Here is a 21,490-nt window from a genome sequence, read left to right as displayed (position 1 = left end):
GTGAACTCACTCTAGCTAAAAGATTCTAGTAAAATCTAAAAACATAAAAGGAAGTGATATTGTCATTTAAAAGGATCGGGAAATAAATGAAAACAGATATAAATGAAACAAGAACACATGAATATGAAAAAGAATCAATTATACATAAATGAAAAATCATACTTTAAATAAAGAGCACAATAGATGGGATCAGTTACAGACTGGACACAATTGAAGAATGAACTTGTGAATTGGAAAATAGTACTGAGAAATTCCCACATTGTACACAGCAATAGAGAGACAATGGGATTAAAAAAATTAAAGTGACTGGACGCTATGTTAATAGGCTTCCACTTAACCACTATGTAGAAAGTTCCAGAAAAAGAAAATTAAGTAAATGGTAGAGAAAAAATTTCTTTGAATAGGTAATTACTGAAAGTTTTCCAAAAACGAAGACAAACATGAGTTCCAGATATGAAAATGAATCCTGAGTATGAAGCAAGATAAAAAAAAATTCACACCCAGATACGTTATGGTGAAACTACAGAACATCAGAGATAAACAGACAATCTTAAAGTCTTTCCAAAGAAAAAGAAATGCATTCTACACTATCAACAGATTTCTCACTAATAGCATTAGATGCAAAAAACAGTAGAGTACTTCCAAGATTCTGAGTGAAAATAATGTTCACCTTAGATTTCTAGAACCAGATTAACTATTGTATAAAGTGCAGGTGAAATTGAGGCATTTTAAATATAAAAGAACTGTGAGTTTACATTCATAGACTTGACGCTCATTGGAAAAATAATGTAAGATGTACTTGAGCAAGAACACAAAATAAAAGTGTGGGATGCAAAAAACATTGGTCAGTAAAGAAATTTTTAGCTCCAGAAAAATGAAATACTTTGGTATAAATCTAAAAAATGTGTGGGACTCTTATGCTGAAAACTATAAATCTTGATGAAAAAAATTATTTTATCTATATAAATGGAGAGAAAAATGTTCGTGGATTGGAAGACTCAACATAGGAAAGATGCCAATTATCCTCCAAATTGATATATAGATTTATATATTGATATATATTTGATTGTTATTCCAATCAAAATAGCAGCATTTTATAGACATAGACAAGCAGGTTCTAAAATTTATATAGAAGGCAAAGGAACTAGAATAGCCAAAACAAGTTTCATAAAGAAGAATAAGATTGGAGAAATTATACTACTCGATTTTAAAACTTACAGTAAAACTATGTTGATCACGACAATGGAATTGGTGAAAGGATAGATATATACAAAGGGTGCCAGAAAAATGCATACACATTTTAATAAAGGAAAACTATTAAAATTGTAATACTCAATACACACTGATAACAAAAGATGAATACAAGTCATGTTTGACGTCTGCAATTACGAAAGGTGCTCAAAGTGGTTACCATCAGCGTCCAGACACTTCTGATTATGACGAACTACTGCTTGAGCAACGTTAACCAAAGTGTCCACTTGTATACATTTTTTGGCACCCCCGGTAACTCAATGGAACAGAGTAGAGATCACAGATATAAATCTACACAAATAAGGCCATTTTATTTTTGACAGAGGTGCAAAAACAATTAATTAAAGAAAGAATAGTCTTTTCAACAGCTGGGCTAGAATAATTGGACAGCCATATGCGAAATAATGAAACTTGATGTAAATCTTACACCTCATTCAAAAATTAACTAAAAATAAATCATGATGATAAATCATTTTTAAGAAAGCAAGGAAGGGATTATTATAAAATTGGAGATAGTGGTTACTATGTGGGGACCAAGGAGTTTGTAATTGGAATGGAGCACATGGAAGCCCTTTGGGAATCTTGGCCAAATCCTCTTTCTTGAACAGGGTGGTCTCCAATGCCCATCTGTTTCATATTTTCTCAAAATTCTCAGGTGTTCTGTTTCCTTTTCAGCATTCTTTTATCTCTTTGTATTGTAGTTTGGATATAAGCAGTATAAAAGTGTTCTTTTTAATCCACATTGGCTACAGTACTTATATTGTCTTATTTGTTAATTTTTGCCAATTTGGAGAGTATAAATGAAATCTCATTTTGGTCTTATTTTGCATTTCCCTGATTAATAACATGAATGAGCTTTTTTTTTTTTGCCATATGTTTCCTCATCAATGAAATGCTTATTCATGTTGTTTACCCATTTTTCTACTTGTCTGTCTTTTTCTTATTGATTTGTAGGAATACTTTATAACTTCTGGTTACTTTGTTTTTGTTTATTTGGTGATAGCTGTTGCAAATATTTTATCCCAACATAAGTTTTCTCTTTATTTTTCAATAGTGTCTTTAGATCACAGTTTCTGAACCTCAGCGCTAATTGACATATTTTAGTCCAAAGCATTTAGGTAGATGCTTTGTTGTGGGGGTCTGTCCTTTTCATTGTAGGATATTTAGCAACATCCTTGATTTCTACCCACTATATAGATGCCAGTAGCCCACCTTCTCCCCAGTGGGACAATCAAAAATGTCTCCAGATACTACAAATGTATGCATGTGGGATAAATCACTCCCAGTTGGGAACCACTGATGTAGATGGACAAAAGTACATACTTTTAATATATTAGAATTTATTAATCTTTTATGGGCTCACATTTTTTTTTATCTTATTTAGTAAATCCTTCCTTACCCCAAGGTCAAAAAGATATTCTCATATATTTATTTCTTAATTGTTTAAACATTGTAACATTATTATCTTTCTCTTTTTATTTCTTAATGTATAAGGAAGAAATTTTGCATTTGCTATGAAATTGAAATGTAATCTTTTATACACACACACACACACACACACACACATACATATATTGTTGGTTACCATTTATTGAGAAGTTTCTCTTGCCCACTCTCCATGATCTATAACACCATTTATGTCATATAGCAAGTGCAAGGCTATTACTAGGTCTTCATTCCACTCCATGATGTGTCTGTCCCTGCACCAATACTACACTCTCTTAATACGGCTTTATAATAAATCTTGATATCTGTTGGGGAATGTTTTACCAACTTATTCTTCATCTATAGAAATATCTTAGCTATCCAGTCTTTTATAAATTTTAGAAACATGTTGTCAGATTTGACATGGAAAAACATTTTTTTTATTGAATTTACGTGTTTCATTAAAATTGAATTACAGTTTCATTAAAATTGAATTACAGTGTCAAGAAAAACAACTGACAATTTTATAACGCTGAGTCTTTTTATTCATGAACAATTATTTTGGATTTTAATGACTTTAAGTGAAGATTTAAGCTTCCAGATATAGGTCAAATAAGTCTTTTGTCAAATCCAATTCTAAGTACTTTTAATTTTAGTTCCTATTATAAATGGCATCTTTTTAAAAATTATGTTTTCTACCTGTGTTTTGTGGGTATGTAGGAATGAAATATATTGATATACTCTACTAGTACTTCTAATAATTTTGTCTAATTTCATTTGCGTTTTCTATGCAGATAATCTAATCATGTGATTGTTAATCATTGATTTCCCCTTCAATTCCAACTCTTTTGCTTTTTTCTTTTGCGTCTTATTGTGCTGGCTAAGATCGCCAGTGGAGTCTTAAATTTGATCATGCCCACTCTTATTTTGTTCTTGATTCTAAAGGGAATGCTATTTAGAATAAGGAACTTTCCCCTATTATGAATGATATTTGCCCAGGATTTTGGTAGAGGTTTAATAGGTGCTTGAAATATATCAAGTATAGTTTTCTGCAGCAATCGACATGATTTTATATTTTGCTCCTTAAATCTGTTAATGTAGCCTATTACATTGATAGATTTTTTTTTTTTTTGTAAAAAACCTTTCTGTTTCTTAAAGTAATCCAACATTATCATGATATTGGGTTGGTGCAAAAGTAATTGCAGTTTTTGCAATTATTTTTAACCTTTTAAATCGCAATTACCTTTGCACCAACCTAATATATTACTTTTTTTATATAATGTGGAAATTAGGTAATATTTTGTTTAGGATTATTGCATTTATTTTCATATGTTAGATAAGCCTCTGCATTTCTTTTGTCATGAATTTCTGTTGTAACCAATTTCTCGTTTCCTTGAGTGTCCTTAGTATCATGAGAACCTAAAGGTTAGTGAATTAAACAGAAAACAAACGTCCTGTGGTGACTCTCTCCTCTACATGCACTTTAACAGAACTGTCTCTGGGTAAATATATTCCTATGGGGAGATTCAGAGATGTTTTATTTTCTTAATCACCTCAATAAAGAACTTTTGACCTCAGCCTGTGTTGTGAAAAGAACATTAGACTTAATGTGGACTTTAGCTGTAGCCATATCTCTGCTTTGCTCTGTGATCTTAGGTTATGTAACCTCTCTTACTGCCAACTTCTAGATCAAACACTGTGATTCTGTGACACCCCCTACACACACACACACACACACACACACACACACACACACACACACACACACACCCCTTTTCTAAAAGCTTTATTTCATATATTACTTTTATCACTTCCAATAGTTTTATTCTGAACTGGTGGAGACGCCGAAAAGCTCGGACCAACTCTGAAAAGCTATACAGTCGATGGGAGCAGGATCATGACCTTGAAAGTTTTGGATCTCTTGGGCTATTCTATGAATACTTAGAAACAGGTAATTTTTCAGTCACTTGTATTGAAATGTAGAGTCAGGCTGCGTAAAGTAAGTGTTTTTTCAGCTCTTAATAGTTCTTCCTGCCTTGTACATAGTAGGTGTTCAACAAATCATCAGATGGTGGATGAGAAGGTAGATGGAAAGATATAGAAAAGATTGGTTCAACATTTACATTACCTATGAAATAGACTGCAGAATGAAATTTTGTTTCAAAATACCAGTCTTCGAGATATTTTTCCTATCAAATGAATGCTAATATTGCTGAACCAAATGAAGTAAGGATCACTTTTTAATACCTGTCTCAAATTGGCTTAAATAGCCAATTTCTCCTTTTGTTTGCCTGAGTGACATCTCAGAGAGAGAATGAGTTGAAAAACATTTCCAAAGTCTTACATACTTTTGGTGTATGTCTGTTATTTCAGTCTGAAAAGAAGAAGACTAAAATTAATTATTCAAGAGAAACCCAAACAGAACACAATAAACGTGTTAAGATATTCTAAGGACTGAACACAGAAAAGAACTTGAGGTGAAATTTTAGGAGAGAGAATGATGGGGACAGCTTGTGTAGTCTACTCAGAGTATTACCTTTCAGTGACTTTGCATGGAATGAAGGAAGACAATTTCTTAAGCTTATTCTTAAGGCCCATAAAATCATGGTTGAATGAATGGGAAGACCTGATGATTAATGATTCTCCACTGTAATGCACACATATGATACCTGGTTTGCAATAGGACATTTAGGACAAATAGAACATTTAGGACAAATAGAAAGAAGTCTGTTAGTACAGATGGCTGTAAAATTAGGTAGTCCTTGCTTTATGAGGTGATAAGGCTGTAATTTTTTAAATAATTGTGTAAGTTTCAAATGAATTTGTATATAAATCCATCAGAGATTATCACTGAAATTAAAAGATGAAATCAAGATTTCATAAGATTAACTATCATTTATTGAGACACAGCTAAGAGTTAATTTATTCTGGATGTGTTACATGCATTATGTCTAATCTTGAAACATTCTATGGAGTAGTCATTATTCACTACGTTTCATTTTAGAGGATACTGAAACATAGATAGGTTAATTAATTTGCCATGGTCCACAAAGGTTTTAGGTAAAGATCTGAATTTGATCCTGAAAAGTCAAGCTGTTTCTGCATAATACTTCCTCTTAACTTTTTATCTCTTGGTTCAATACAGAGAGCAAGAAAGGAGGGAATTTGTTCACTTGGTTTAGTAGATGACAATGCTGAGTCCTAGGAACAAATTTTACGAGAAAAGCTGAAATCCAGAAACACTTGAGATTCATCTAAAACTAGAGGATTAGTGGAAGTTTCTTTCTTCCGTCCTTCAATGGAAAGCCATTCCTGTATCTCTTTTATTTTTTATTTCACTCATAAAAAATATGGGAAGCCGGACTACCAGTTAATGACTCTTTTATCCCAAACATTGTTGGAAACAAAAGAACAAAAATGGGGAGCTAAGCTAGCTTACACAGGTGTTAATTCTAAATGAGGAAAGAGAGTAAAACTTATTGAGAAAGCTATTAAGATAGTACAGAGGGTCAGGACCTTAACAAATAGCAAATTCCAGAAACCATATCTTTCCTTTGCCCACGTGAAATTTATATATATTTCTGAGGCTTTAGATGATTCATTTTCTGGTTTATTTTCAAATATCTTGTTTTGTGCTGCCGTTTTATGTGTTAGTTTCTTCAAATCTTGCATAATACATTCATTCATAAGGCTTGTAGTTGGGTACTTTTCTATACCCATCACAGGATGGCTAATGGAAGTATGCAAATAAATCAGTCATTATCCATGATCTCAAAAAAGTACCTAGATTAGCAAGACAGGAAAATGTGATTACCCCACTAACGTGGCAATACCAATGTAAAGGCTAGATCACCATAGACCTAAACATAGCCTATAAAAAAAGACTATGCTTTAAGAAGACTATCTTATCTAACAAGAACAGATGCTTTCCTCAGACAAGCAGAACTCAAAAGAAACACCAAGGATGGAAGTGAGTTATGCACGCCCTGTTTCTCCTTCCTATTCTAGCAAGCAAATAAGTTTCTCTGCTTCTTAAGGGGAGGAGGAAGTGAACAGATGGAAAGAGGCCTGGCGTGTTTTGCTTGTGCAAATCCTTCCAAAAGGAAGGAAGTGGCAAAAGTTGGGCAGAATGTTCCCCCTGTTCCCCTCCCCAATAATGAACTTAACGGATTATTCTTTTTTCCCTACAGTTATCCAGTTTGGATTTGTGACCTTATTCGTGGCCTCTTTTCCTTTGGCTCCTCTTCTTGCTCTCTTGAATAATGCTATAGAGATCCGGGTGGATGCCTGGAAACTTACTACTCAGTACAGGAGACCTGTGGCTGCGAAAGCTCACAGCATAGGTGTCTGGCAAGACATTCTTTATGGAATGGCCGTCCTTTCTGTTGCCTCTAATGTAAGTAGACCTATTTCGGTGAGGTGACTATTTTGTTTCATTTTCTTGGGGATAGGGAGCGTTCATAAAGATAAAACACCCCTAAACTTTTATGCACTAAACAACATAGAGAAATCTGTGACATGTAAGCTCTTAGAAATGCAAGTAAAATTGTAAAACCACTCTCATCAAAATACCACGATACAGTTTCATGGCATGTGACAAAATAGACAGGAAATGAAAAATGATATAAAGGATTTGGATCATAATATGAAAGCTTGATTATACTCATATGTATCGTTGTATACTACAAACAGAGAATACACAACATCGACATGTTATGTCTAGGGAACACTTACTGAAAAATGAAAACTGAATTCCCAAAGCAGACAATGTACAATGCATATTCACCTACATAATAGTATGAAAATTAAAGTTGATAATAAGAGCCAAAAGAAGACAAGCAAGTACTTAACATTCACAATTCTGAGTCAACTTTATTATATAAAAAGGAAACAAAATCGAAATTATGGAGAACACTTAATTAAAATGAAAACCTATAGGAATCAGCTAAAATCACAGGAAGAGAAAATTTATAGCAATGAATGCTTTTATTATAAAAAAAGAAGCCTGGAAAACATGAGCTGAGCACATAACTTAAAAACTAACGAAACAAAAGTAATCAGTAGAAAGTTGTAAGAATTAATAAAGATATAATCAGGAATAATCAAATTAGAAAACAAACAAAAACAATATAATTGTTAAGTAAATCAAGAGTTGGCTCATAGAAAAGACAAATGAAATAAGCAAAACTCCAAAACTCTCAAACAAAGAAAAAAGAGTAGCAAGATACAGGTGAGAAAATTGAGAGACTGTTATGTGTGTATTTATTCCAATAAATTTTAAAATCTATTTGAAATTGTCACTTTTTTAGAAAATAAAAGCTGTCAAAGTGTATTGCAAGTGATAGAAAACCTGAATGGACTGGTAGTTATAGAAGTAAATTAAAAGTTTTTAAAATCTACCATTGAAAATGTAGATGGCAGAGCCAGATGGTTTTAAATTGACTTATCTACCTGAAGGAAACATGTTATTTATACTATTTAGAGCTTAGGATAAAATGCGGAAATACCATTCCTATGAAATCAAATACTGAAATTAATTGCACTGAACTGTGGGAAATATACCAGCTCATGGTCTGTCTCTCCATTCCCTCCCACCAACGCCCCTTCCCACACACACACACATAGACACTGTCTTAGCCTCTAGAGTTGGTCTAGGCAAGTGAATTTGGTTAAAGACGGTACAATTGCTCTGAAATAATAAGAAATGTAAGAAATAGAAAGGCATGGTGAAAAGAGCATGGTTTTTGGAGGTTCAATTTTCAACTTAGTCACTTTCTAGCTATAAAATCTTAGAATACTTGTATACTGTAAATGAACTATTTCATGTTTTAGGCCAAAGACTTATATATTAACATGATTTATAATAACATTTTAGTCATTTTGCATGCATATCGTACATAGAACTGAGAGATATACAAATCAGACATTTCTAAAACTAGATTATTAGCTCATAATCTCCCTCTTGCTTTGTCCTTTAGGCTTTTATTGTTGCATTTACATCAGACATCATTCCCCGTTTAGTTTACTTATATGCCTACTCAACAAATACCAGTGACCCTTTGAAAGGATACGTCAATAACAGCCTGTCAGTATTTCTGGTAGCTGATTTACCAAACTACACTGCGCCTTCGGAGAAAAGAGACTTCACCACTTGCAGGTTTCGTCTTGTTCTCTTAGGTTTTCATTTTGCCCTTTAAATGTACTCCTTGAGTTCTCTATAACCTTCATGACTTACAATGTAAGCGATTTCCTTGGGGTAATAAAAATCCTGGATAAATAAAGTGCATCAATTCTAGAATTCACACATTATATGATTCTGATTTGGAAAAGTCAAATGTCCTAAAGTAAGAGAATATTATGGGTAAATAATATCACTTTGAATTGTTTCTTACTTCCTAAAATTATTAGAAAGATTTCTCACCAGTAAGTGCCAGTTGATCCCAAGTTGTAATATCTATAGGTGATACAGCACGATTGTATTTTATATGCATTTAACCTACTTGAATTTAACTATAGGTCCTCAAGAAAAGATAGAGTGAGAAAGAAGTAAAAACATGATTAGTTCACCACCCATCCCACTTGAAGGGTTTCTTCTATATAGGGATTGTGAAAATAGATTTGTGAACCTACTGTTTCCACACTTAGCTTCTCATGTATTGTGAGGATCTTTTCACTCTAAGTTTTAAAGAATATATGTGTATAATGTTTATGTAATATGTATAGAATTATTTTACTATATTTTATTACATAGAAAGATAGATGATAGATAGATAGATAGATAGATAGATAGATAGATAGATAGATAGGACATCAAAGTCCCTTAAATCTTAAACCAAGTCCTTCATGTTGGATTCCAACAAAGAAACAGTAGAATGTTGCAACACAGGTAGATAGAGCCTGGTTATATTGCATATTTGCATATAGAGCCATCAGCATAGTCTTTAAGAGCATGGAGACTTGTGTCAGATTTCTTGGTGTCATCACTTCCTGACTGGACTAAAGCATTGAAGAACATCAATGTCTAGCAACTTTGTAGAAAATAACGAGCTTACAAAGTTGAGTACTAGGAAAACTTCAGAAAGATGGTAAGGAAAACAAAAACAATGCAGTGTCAGATAAGCCAAGAGAATATAGAGTTTCAAGAAAATAGAAAAGGTCAACGATATTGAGTTCTATTCTTGAAAGATCAAATAAGATGAGGATTAAAATGTCCCTTCAATTTAATGACAGGACACAATCTGTTATGCTGGGGTGATGGGTAGAACCAATCATGTTAAGGAGTGAGAAGAGAGGGAATGGAGATAGCAAGATTTATCTTTGAAGGTCAGGAAAGGAGTTTCCACTGTGTCTCCTGCTACATCTACACTGTACATAAGAGACATTTGGCCATGATTTTTATCTATACAGGAAAGATAAATGTTTAATAATAGTATTATGATACTACTATAATTAGAATCATTATCTTACTATGACTTGACTTTTGTTGTCAACTAATAGGGTCTCTTGAGGAATGATAAGAATTTTTGCTAGGTCTCTCTGTTTGAAGCAATAGCTAATTTTTTGCATTTCTGGTTTTCAGGTATAGAGATTACAGATATCCTCCCGAGCACGATCAGAAGTACTCTCATAATATGCAGTACTGGCACGTCCTTGCCGCCAAGATGACGTTCATCATAGTTATGGAGGTGAGCCTTTAACTTTCATTCCAGTTCATCTCCCTGTCGTCAGATGTTTCTAAAAATACCTGCTCAACAGAAAGTTCACATTATCTTAAATTGTTTTCACAGAAGGATTTGTTGTCATAAAAAGTGCTTAGCGATATTTTCAGTACAATGGATTGCCTGATTTTTCACTTACTATTGTTGAGGATGTCAGGGGGACAGAAAAGAAAAAAATATGACCTCATTCCTTGAGGTCAGGAAAAGGGCAGAGGACCCACTGATTTTACTGAATACCTGTTATATACTCATTCCAGAAGCTATAATAATAACCTTGTAAGTTAGACTTTATGACTCAGCCTTGAAAAAATGAATCTGAGACTCAGCAAAATTAGGTATTTGGTTTAATGATAATCCCCTAATAGTAGACCTGGGTTTCAATGCCAGATGACTCACTCCCAGGCTTCTGCTCTGTCCACTATATTATGTTTCCTCCCTTTGGAATATCTAGTACTATTATGGATATAAGACATGCAATAAAAGATTTAATACAGTGCTCACTTGGGCAGCACAAATACTAAAATACAGAGGTGGTATTTGACTAAGCTGCAAATTGAATGCTACATGAAGACCAAAAGGAAGAGATAAATCAATGTAAGGCACTTTTTCTCTGTACAGTAAAGCCCAGTAATGGACAAGTCTGTGCAAGCACACACAAATTCCAATCAGTGTTTGTTTAACTTATTTTATTTTTATTAAGGTTATACATGTAACTAATTTTAAAAAGTCAAATAATTCTACATGATGAAAAAGAAAGCAGTCTTATGTAATATTCCTCTCCATGTTTTTCCTCTCTCTCTCTCTCTCTTTCAGTTCTTTATGAATTTATCACTCTTTCATTCCCACATTTTTCATCACAAGTTTAGATCACCTTTCAGTCTGGTAAATTGCACCAGGAATATCTTGATGTTTTGTTCTTGTTTGTTTATTATTATTACTAATTTTTTAATCATCCCAGGCTCTGATTCACCATCATTCTGAGACTTCTCTTCACCTTCTCTTGTATTAAACACTATTTTTTCTGCAATCTATGTTTCTCCCATTCTTAGATTGCTAGCTTATTTTAAGAAAGCACATCTTTCAGTAATTTTGTGAGGAAAATACAGGTGGTCAGTTTTTGAGATGTTGAATATTGAACATTTCTTTTCTTTCCTTATAGATGATTAATTGCTATACAATTCAAGATTGGTAGTTATTTTAACCTGAAAATTTCTCAGCAATCTTTATTTATGTATTCCTGAAACTTTTGAAGACATTGCTCTATTTTCTGTCAGCTTCCAGTTTTTTTATAAAATGCAATACCATTCTGATTCCCCAGTCTTTGTTTATGATCTTTTGTATACCATACTCTTTGAGAATTCTCTCACTAGTCCTTCTTTTATGAAACTTCACAAGGCAGTTCCTCTATAGTGGACAATATTGATTGTTCTGGACGCTCACGAAACCCTGTAGATCTGAAAACATATTTAACCCTTCAAGTTGAGAAAACTTGTTTGTATTCTTTCTCCGATAATTTCCTTCTATTTTCTGTTCTATCTTTCTGGAAGTTCTATTATTCAGATGTTACACTTCCTCTTTTGAAATTTTAATTATCATTTGTGTTCTCTTCTACAAACAGACAGATTTATATCTTTGTTTTTTTCTATTTTACTGTTCTTTTGCTCTCTTATCTCTGTTTTCTCTTTGTTCCTGTTTTTGTGTTTCAGTCTTTTTCTTTCATGTTAGATACTTTTTACTTATTCAGTGGTTCTTAGCCATCGGCTTATATTTAAGAGTGAAGCAATGAAAGCTGATTATGAGCTTTGTGTGCATGCATGAGGAATGCTGCTTGGTGAGTTTCACTGTAGTGTGATAAGGTAGAGATGGGACCTTTTCATTTGAGACCTACAGAATTTTGATATCTATAGTTCTAATTTCACCGACTAGTTATTTTCCCCAGGGAAAAATCCTCCAACCTCCTGCCTGTCGAGCTGTTTCATTGCTGCCTGTGTTCTGAGAGCTGAGCAAGGCAGAAGGGACTAAGGATCTCAGAATTCCGTGGGCTGAATTTCACTTAGTTGCCCTGTTTTCAATACGGTGCCACGTATCCGTCCTTTACCATCTCTGGTGCTTCTGAATCCACAGTTTCTGTTTTAATTCCCAGGGTAGGACTGGGGAGAAGTAATACCTGGAAATGGATGGGAAAGAAGTTCTGAAAATTCTACTGCTTTTCATACACATTTTTAGCTAATCCTCTTGTTATCAACTCCACCCACAATTACGCCTTCAGAGCCTTTAATATCTTTATTCCTACCATCACCCTATCACCAATTGCAAGTTTAAGTGCCACTTTCTTTACTTTTTTGAGTCTGTTGTCACTATTCCTTCCCTTTTCTTTTTGTCTTTGTGAGTTGTACCATTGTTTTCAATTCCTTTGCAAATATTTCATTAGGTTTTCAGGAGGGAGCATATAGAGTATATTCAATAACCATGTTCGACTGGAATTTCTTTATTACATGTTTTAGTATATATTTATTTATTTAATATTTGTTGGTCTCTAGGAAAGTTCCAGGACAGGGACCCTATATTTTGCTTTTTCTTGTACCTCCTGTGTTGAGCACATTTTATTGAATGAATTAAATGATTTGAAAGAACTTCTTACTGAACATTTGACAATTCTAACAGTGTCTCTGATTTTCTGTTATGTTTCCCTCTAGCACGTTGTGTTTTTAGTTAAATTTTTGTTGGCCTGGATGATCCCTGATGTTCCAAAAGATGTTCTGGAGAGAATCAAGCGAGAAAAGTTAATGACTGTCAAGATTATCCATGACTTTGAGCTTAACAAATTAAAAGAGAACTTGCGAGTGGATTCTAATGAATTTGCCAAGGAAGTCATGATTCAGGAAAACAAAGTACAGCTGGCTAAATCAACAATTTAGTCAACATAATGAGTATGCAGCTGGTTGCCTGTCTGGCTTCAGTTTTCCCTGGGTTGGGGCCAGAGGCCAGAGCCATGTGTCAGTTTTACCCCTTCATCTTCTTTTTCTTAAAGTTTTTGTACACTTTTATAGAGGCCAGCTTTGAGGTTGGAAGAATACCACTTACCTGCTCCGTTGGCTGGGCCCTCCGTAGAGATTATTTCCTGGGATTCTGTAAATGGTTTTTAAAAGTGCATGTGGAATCAGAATATTGGAAAATCATCGAATGTTGCAGTTTATAGTTAAATGCTGGACTTGGGCTGTCCTATCACCTTCTAGTGCATCTGCACATTTTCGTGGTCTTTTAGTGGGTTGTTTTATATCTCTTTTTCCATCAAGAAAAATGTTGGGACAAAAAGTAAAGAAGTGAAGGGACCTAACGAGCCACTTTTTCCTGCCATTTTACACTACACAAATGAAAAACCAAAATCGGATGACATAAGAAATGCACATATTAAAAACACTGGGTAAATATCATAGCGAGGGTTTGTTTCGGAAATTGGCCTGAATAAATTAAACTTCCATCAGAATTCCAGGTGGTCCTTCTGGGTAAATACAGAATTGATTTTTCAAGAGAGTTTGGGTTTCAAACGTTTGGGTTTCAACAAAAGACCAAGTCAGTAATTTAAAGATAACATTTTGGTAACAGTAGTTTCAAAACTAGACTGTCTTGTCTGGAACAGAGCATTAAGTTATTAGATTGCTTCTGGTCTTCACATTATGGAAGAGTGAATGTCTCTTCTTAGTAGCTAAGGAATGCGAGACAATGTATATTAATTTATTTTCCTTAATATAAAAAAGTCTTTGAATTATTTTAAGAAATTATTTGTCTTCTACAATGCCTGTTTTACATCATGAAGCCTGTTTGAGCATTAGCTCTTCTTATAAGTTAGGTACAAGTTGTTTATGAAATCTGATCTCTTTGTTTAAAGCAATCTCAAATCTTTTAATGAATTTACAATCTTTCCTATTGATTCATACCTTCAAAGTTGGCTTTTGTCTTGTTGGTTTCTACCCTCACCATATCACCAATTGCAAGTTTAAGTGCCACCTTTCTTTACTCTCTTGAGTTTGTTATCACTATTCCCTCCCTTTTATTTTTGCCTTTGTGAGTAATACCATTTTTTTAAATTCCTTTGCAAATATTTCATTAGGTTTTCAGGAGGGAGCATAAAGAGTATATTCAATAACCATGTTCAACTGGAATTTCTGTGTTACATGTTTTAGTGGCTTTTCCTTATGCCTTTGACACACAAGTGGTGTTGTGGTTATTGCTTTGATGTGATGTAAAATCTCAAATGGGAGCTGGCTTTAGAGAAGTTGGCAGTTTAACATCAATCACAGAGTTTAATACCAAAAATGGATCAACTAAGTAAGAAGGTGGTGGTGAATTTGATAGCTAAGTGAAAAAAATTTTTGTTGAATAGTTTCTCTCATACTTAGTCCTGTGTTATATGTACGCTAGTTTTGTTTTCCTTTCCCTTAAAAAATGGCTTTATTTATATTTTTTAACACTATAGAGTGAGAGATACACTTCATTTATGTATTATTTGAATCTCTAGTTTCAAATTGCACTTCGGTTCCAAAAGAATAGTGTTTTTAATTGCACATGAAAGAAGAAACTTTATCACATGATTTTCTTTTTTAAAGTAGTGTTTCATTATTTGACGCTAATATATTTTTGTGGAATTGCCAGTATTAAGAACTGAGGATTATGAATTTTATAAAACCATGAGACAGTTTCCCCAATATTGGCAGTAATGATTTGCCCTCCATTGGGTAGATTTTATGAATATCTTTGTGTAATTTGGAATGATTTCATTATTGAAGCATGATTTCATTTCACCTGTGGAGGGATATATTTCTTGGTTGAGAAAACCTGTCAGTATTACTATTACACAGATGCAGTATCTTTGGCTTGTTAAACTCTACATTACTACGATGTTGCACATTGTGCACGGCTCATGTTGTTTTCTTCCTGGGTGCTAATAAAAATAAGAGTGTGGAAATTGGTTTCTTACATCATTTAATTTGTATAGCCTAATAGTATTTATAGAGCTAGATTGTAAGAATATACAGTCTCACAAAGTTATCTGTACACTGCAATCTTAAACCAACTCAAATGTCGGATTTCTAGGATGTATGGAGAGAACAAGAGAGGAAATAATTTTTAAGATCAGTTAATAGTTCCTATGATTGGTAAGAATAGTCTCCCTTTAAAATATTATCAGTAAATATTTTGGATTTATGTTTCGATATTCTACCAAGAACTTTCTCCTTGTTTCACAGATTTTAAAATGAAATAGAAGTATCCATCACTTTCCTAAAAGCTTGTAGCCAAAATCTGAAGCCAAATTGACCCAGATAGATTTGTCTTATCTAATTAAACCCATTGGCTATTATGAGGGCTGAATTAAGACCACCTGACTACCATATGTAAGTTGATGTTTATCAGCATGGCAGATGTTTTTATCATCCAATCAAACCCATAGTTATTTTTTCAGAAATGTTCAGGAAGCATTTGAGATTTTTTAAAAAATAATTTTAAGTGCAAAAGCCGAAAAATACATAACTCTTTGCAAATGTCATCTCTAATCCTTGCCTTCATCAGTTTTTCTTTGAGCACAAGAAGCAGAATCCACTTCAAAACATTTATTTTAGAGGAATCCATCAAGAAGGAAATATCTTAATGAAATGGAATGCTGCATCTCATGACTCCTCCTGGATTTAGCATTCTTCTTTTATCTACCCTATTTCCCTGAGAATAAGACCTAGCCGGACAATCAGCTCTAATGCGTCTTTTGTAGCAAAAATTAATATAAGACCCAGTCTTATGTTAGATAAGATCCAGTCTGGTATTATAGTGAAATAAGACTGGGTCTTATATTAATTTTTGCTCCAAAAGACGTATTAGAGCTGATTGTCTGACTAGGTCTTATTTTCAGGTCTTATATTGTTTTTTGATCCAAAAGACAGATTTAGAGCTGATTGTCCGTCTAGGTCTTATTTTCAGGGAAATACGGTAAGCAGTGAAGTAAGTTATCAGGGGGAAAAAGGGAAGATGATAAAGAAGAGAAGGGACAGAGGAAGGAGATAAAGGAGTTCTCACCTTAGGAACCTGTACCTATTTCCTTGGGGAGAGAGATGTTGTGAGGCAGCTTCTCTGTGCAGCACTGGGGGCCGGGGCCCAGGGTGGGGGTGGGGGGAAGGGGTGTCTCTTTGTCTCTTTCCTGAGCCACCTAATGAGGGTGAGAGAAAAGCCAGAGATTTCAAGTTGGAAACTATTGTGTCAAAAGTAAAACTGATTCCAAAGTGATTTTATAGTGTCAAATGTTATGTGTAGCCCTGGATCTCTGTTGATTGACTCCAGTTGAGGATGAGGAATTTGTACGGCTCATTCAAAAGAGTAGTCTATTGTTTTGAAGAAAACCTCATCTATTTGTTTTTAACTAGTTGTTATAGTATCAGATCATGTTATTAAGGAAAATCATCGGGAGAAGTACTATTGGCCAGGCTTAGAAGTTTGCTACCATGATTCAATGTAAGTATTATATTAATCCTTTTATAGACAAATGATTCTTCTTCTACTTGATGTGTAATAATTTAAGTATGTCAGTCTTTCCAGCATTATGTAAAAATTCATGAGGAGATTAAAAAGAATCGTGTGGTTCAATTGCGTGAGATACCTGCTCTCATCCCCCCAAAATATTTGACTAAGTGTATCTTTCCTATTAGTGATTATATGCCAGGCTCTTAACCAAGAAAATGAGTTCTGCTTTTTCTTTTTTCTGTATGTGTGTGAGTATGTGTGTGTGTTTGAATGTGAGTGTGCACGCATGCACGCGAGGAGGTGTGTATGCAGGTTTGCAGGGAAAGTTGCTCTTAAGTAACATGAATCTCGAGAGATTTAAATTCATGCAGTGAATAAAGTAACATTAATTTTCACATATATTTTGACATGAACTCAATTTGTTCTTATAATAAAATGTTGATGTAATTTGTCTGAATTTGAGTGTTCAAAGTGGTTTAAGATTTTTTATTAAAATATAGCTAAGACACAATATTATATTAGTTTCAGGTGTACACAATAGTTATTCAACATTTATATACCTAAGGAAGTGATCACCATAAGTCCAGCAACCGTCTGACACTGTACAACGTTATCATAGTATTATTGACTCTGTTGACTGCTGTACCTTACATATCCATGACTTGTTTGTTTTTTTTAATTTTACATTAGTTTCAGCTGTCCAGCACAGCGGTTAGGCATTTATGTAATCTATGAAATGACCCCCCTGATAAGTCTAGTACCCATCTGACACCCTACATTGTCTTTACAACATTATTGATTATATTCCCTATACTGCGTACATTAGTGATTATATTTCCCACACTGTATTTCCCATCCCCATGATTATTTTGTAACTGTCAATTTGTACTTCCTAATCCCTGCACCTTTCTCACCCATTCCCCACCCCCTCCCATCTAGCAACCATCTGTTTGTTCTCTGTATCTAACAGGTTTTTAAATCCTTTTTTGTTTAGGAACATTAAAATGCATTACATGTAACATGTTTAATTCATGAAATTACGTTTATCATATTTAGAGATGTAAATTTCTTGAAACAAGGATCACATGGTCCAGAAAATTTGAAGATGATAGTAGTTTTTGTTGTTTTGCCTCATTATTTTTTCTACTTTGGGAAGTGATATAGGTGAATAGAAAGTCCCAAGTAAATAACTAGTATGTTGAGATATTTTCTTAATGTTTTTCTAGTCCCATCTTTCCCCAAAAGAAATCCACAACTACCTTCCTGGGATACTTGTAAGAAGTGTATATCCCTCAGTCTTATCCTAGATCTCTAGGAACAGAGCCTCTGGGAAAGGAGCTTTAAAAAAAATCTTCAGGGTTACCTTTGGGAGTATAAGACTGATGAGTATTTCATTAAAATGCCAAATTCCCTAGCCTAAAGCATTTTTTGTAATAACTCTCAAACATTCATTTATCATTCCAACCCATTAGGGAAGTATGTCAAGTCACGGAGACTCAAGATTTCCAAAGCTGTAGAACTGCTGTAATTCTGCAGTATGCAGAAGTAATTTAAATCTTATACCCTAAAAGCCTTAGACTTGTAGTTTCTACTTAATTGGAAAGATGGGGGCAGGAAAAGAGAAAATGTACTTGCTTTTATCAATATATTCAAGAAAAGTGCATACTGGCCAGAAATTAAGGTAAAAACATCACATTCTAAGTATTTGAAAAAACAAATAGATTCTTACATAGGATTTAATCAGGATAGTAAAACTACGATGAATGCTGTAGAATATAGGATTTGTTATAGAAAATAAGCCTTTTGAAATTGTAGCAGGAAGTGGGAAAGTAAAGGTCTGGAAGGAAGATTTGGAGAAAAGGCACCATTTGACTCTCCTGAAACAGAGCCATAGGTGGACAAATTGGAGCATGTACAGATATACAAGTGCTGGCGTGAAACTGGAAGGCAGGCTAGTGGAGAAGTCTATGGAAAAGTGTCACTTCTGTTTAGCTACCACTTCTGAGTATTTGCAGCCAAGACTCACTTAGGGGCTTGGGGTCACTTCTGGTCGGGAAGATCTGACCTTGGATTGGAAAAAAGTGAGAGCAAGCTCGAGCCCATTGGATGGGACGTCTTTCACTGTGTCCTTCACCACATCTGGCTTGTGTTTTATATCTTATGATCCCATTGAACTAATGGGGGAATTTAGTCACAGAAGTAAACTAACCTAGCTAGGTATTGCTAATAAATGCCAAAAACAGAATTTAGATTCAGGGCTAAGTAAGACTGGTTCTTAAATACTATGTAGTATTTTCCACTATGTGACCACTTTCATGAATTTTTGTTGGAGGAATTTCTGAAGAATAAGAATCTGTGATAAAACTCCAATGTTATCTGCTGATAGAGTTGGCTATTTTAAGGGATGTCACCTCCTAGCCCTGGAAATTTTCTTTGTGCCCGGGTTCAGACCATTTGAGTCTTTCATTGCTACTCTATTTGTCACAACATTTTCTAAGAATACTTCTAGATGTACTCCTCCACTCTGGCAAAACCTAGCCTCTCTTAGAAACATCAATGCTAGGATAGTTGGGATCAGAAGGGTGAAATCGGCATTTGATTATTTGCTAGGCACTACGTTAAATTAAGCACTTTACTTATTATGTACTATTTCTTTTTTGTGAACGCTATTTTGTAAAACAGAGATTGCTGTCTTTTATGTCACATGTAAAAAAAAACAAGTTCAAAGGGATAAAGCATCTTCTCAAATATGTAACAATGGAGCCACTGTTTGTTTTTAAAACCTGCTCAAAGGTGAAGTGAACTAGTTATCTGCTAAAAAAGTAGTGTACATAGTTGGGGATTTTAGTTGTAATGCAACAATCTGTGAAGGCTTCCCTGGAAGATTTATGGGTCAGAAATGATCACTATTTATCTTCACAAATAATGTGAAAGCAGAGGCAGGATGCTAGAGAATAAGTTGAGGGGAAGCAAAGATCCTAATGGCCTATGGTAAGGGTGGCTTCTGGTTCCAGGTACCAGAGACACAACTCCAATACGTCAGCAGCGAGTGCCTTTCTCGAGTCTCTGATGAATCACGGACCCTGAGAGAGCAGGGCTTGATATGTGGGAATGAGGTGTCTGTAGCACCAGTGTCCTTGCAACAGGAAGGTTCTGAAGTAAAGGGAGACCTGGACTGGAAGCACTGTGCTTGCTGACAGGTTCTTGTCTTGGCATAATGTTCTTTCTGGGAAGATAGAGGTCACCTTGGTTCTTAGGAAATCACTGACATACTGAACAGGGCAAAAACTACAAGGGTAACTGAAAGAGGTTTTAAATAAGATGACAGTGAGGGTTTAGCTTATAAACAAGTCAGGTCATGTATGTTTAGAATCACTTGCTTTCCGTACTGGAACTTCAAGTTGGGGTACTTTTTTTTTCTTGCATCCTTCATTATTTTTGTTCCTTTACTTTTTGTCTTACTCTTCTTCCTTCCCTTTCTTTCCTCCCCCACCCTCTTTTATAAAATTTTATTTTATTATTATTTTTTTTATTTCTCTTCTCCTCTTTTAATCATCTGATCAGAGCAATCCAGTACAACTTCTCATAACTGAAAACTGTCTCAATCTTTGTTTGGAAGAGATATAAAACTTTTTTTGTTTGTTTTAAGATTTTATTGGGGAAGGGGAACAGGACTTTATTGGGGAACAGTGTGTACTTCCAGGACTTTTTTTTTCCAAGTCAAGTTGTTGTCCTTTCAATCTTAGTTGTGGAGGGTGCTGTTCAGCTTCAAGTTGTTGTCCTTTCAGTCTTAGTTGTGGAGGGCGCAGCTCAGCTCCAGGTCCAGTTGCCTTTGTTAGTTGCAGGGGGCGCAACCCACCATCCCTTGCAGGGGACCGGCAACCTTGTGGTTGAGAGCACGCGCTCCAACCAACTGAGCCATCCGGGAGCTCAGCGGCAGCTCATTGACTTCATTCTAGTTGTGGAGGGTTCAGCTCGCTGGCCCATGTGGGAATCCAACTGGCAGCCCCGTTGCCCAGAGCTTGCGCTCTAACCAAGTGAGCCACCCACCCCGACATAAAATGTTCTAAGCTGTCTCTTCTAGGACTAATTCTTCAGAGTCAGGACATAAAGTTTTGAAGGAACAAAAAAGACGTGAAGTAATTCCTTAGTTGTGCAGAAATCTGTGCTGCAGCAGAAATTATCACCAGCTTTTAAATAGCAAGTTTTTTTATAATTTAAAACTATTGTATGTCTATTGCTTATCAATACCTTCAAATATAACTATATTTTTATTCTCATGTTTTATTAAGATTTTAACAAGCAACTAAGATGAGACACTGTCGCGTCCAGCGCAACACAGGCAGTGAGGGAACGAGATGGGGCAGCTTAGGTTAAGTTTTAAGAAAGAAAGAAACAGAGACTGAATGCAGTTGAATCTCAGAGGGCCAAGGGTCTCACAGTCATGAAAGACTAGAGCACAAAATCAGGCCGACTGGTGGCTTTTATTGATTATACAAGGGAGTAAAAATTATCTTATCTACGGTCTGTGAAACTCATCCATCATATCACAAAGGTGATTTAATCCAATTATCCCTGTCTGCAAAGAG

At 34.7% G+C, this 21,490-nt stretch overlaps 1 protein-coding gene across 1 annotated transcript in view; it reads left to right on the top strand.

Annotated features, from left to right (window-relative positions):
- Positions 1–15,356, top strand: part of ANO5 (anoctamin 5) — a 70,059-nt gene extending 54,703 nt beyond the window's left edge. Inside the window, exons 18-22 of the mRNA XM_033120796.1 lie at positions 4,497–4,627; positions 6,867–7,072; positions 8,655–8,833; positions 10,256–10,361; positions 13,091–15,356. Coding sequence (XP_032976687.1) covers positions 4,497–4,627; positions 6,867–7,072; positions 8,655–8,833; positions 10,256–10,361; positions 13,091–13,312 — 844 coding nt within the window. The 3' untranslated portion in view covers positions 13,313–15,356. The remainder of the gene's footprint in view (positions 1–4,496; positions 4,628–6,866; positions 7,073–8,654; positions 8,834–10,255; positions 10,362–13,090) is intronic.
- The last annotated feature ends 6,134 nt before the right edge of the window (positions 15,357–21,490 follow it).

This window comes from Rhinolophus ferrumequinum, chromosome 11 (assembly GCF_004115265.2).
Source record: "Rhinolophus ferrumequinum isolate MPI-CBG mRhiFer1 chromosome 11, mRhiFer1_v1.p, whole genome shotgun sequence".
Taxonomy (NCBI): Eukaryota; Metazoa; Chordata; class Mammalia; order Chiroptera; family Rhinolophidae; genus Rhinolophus; species Rhinolophus ferrumequinum.
Note: the sequence above shows the minus strand (reverse complement) of the source record. Positions and strands in the feature narration are given on the sequence as shown.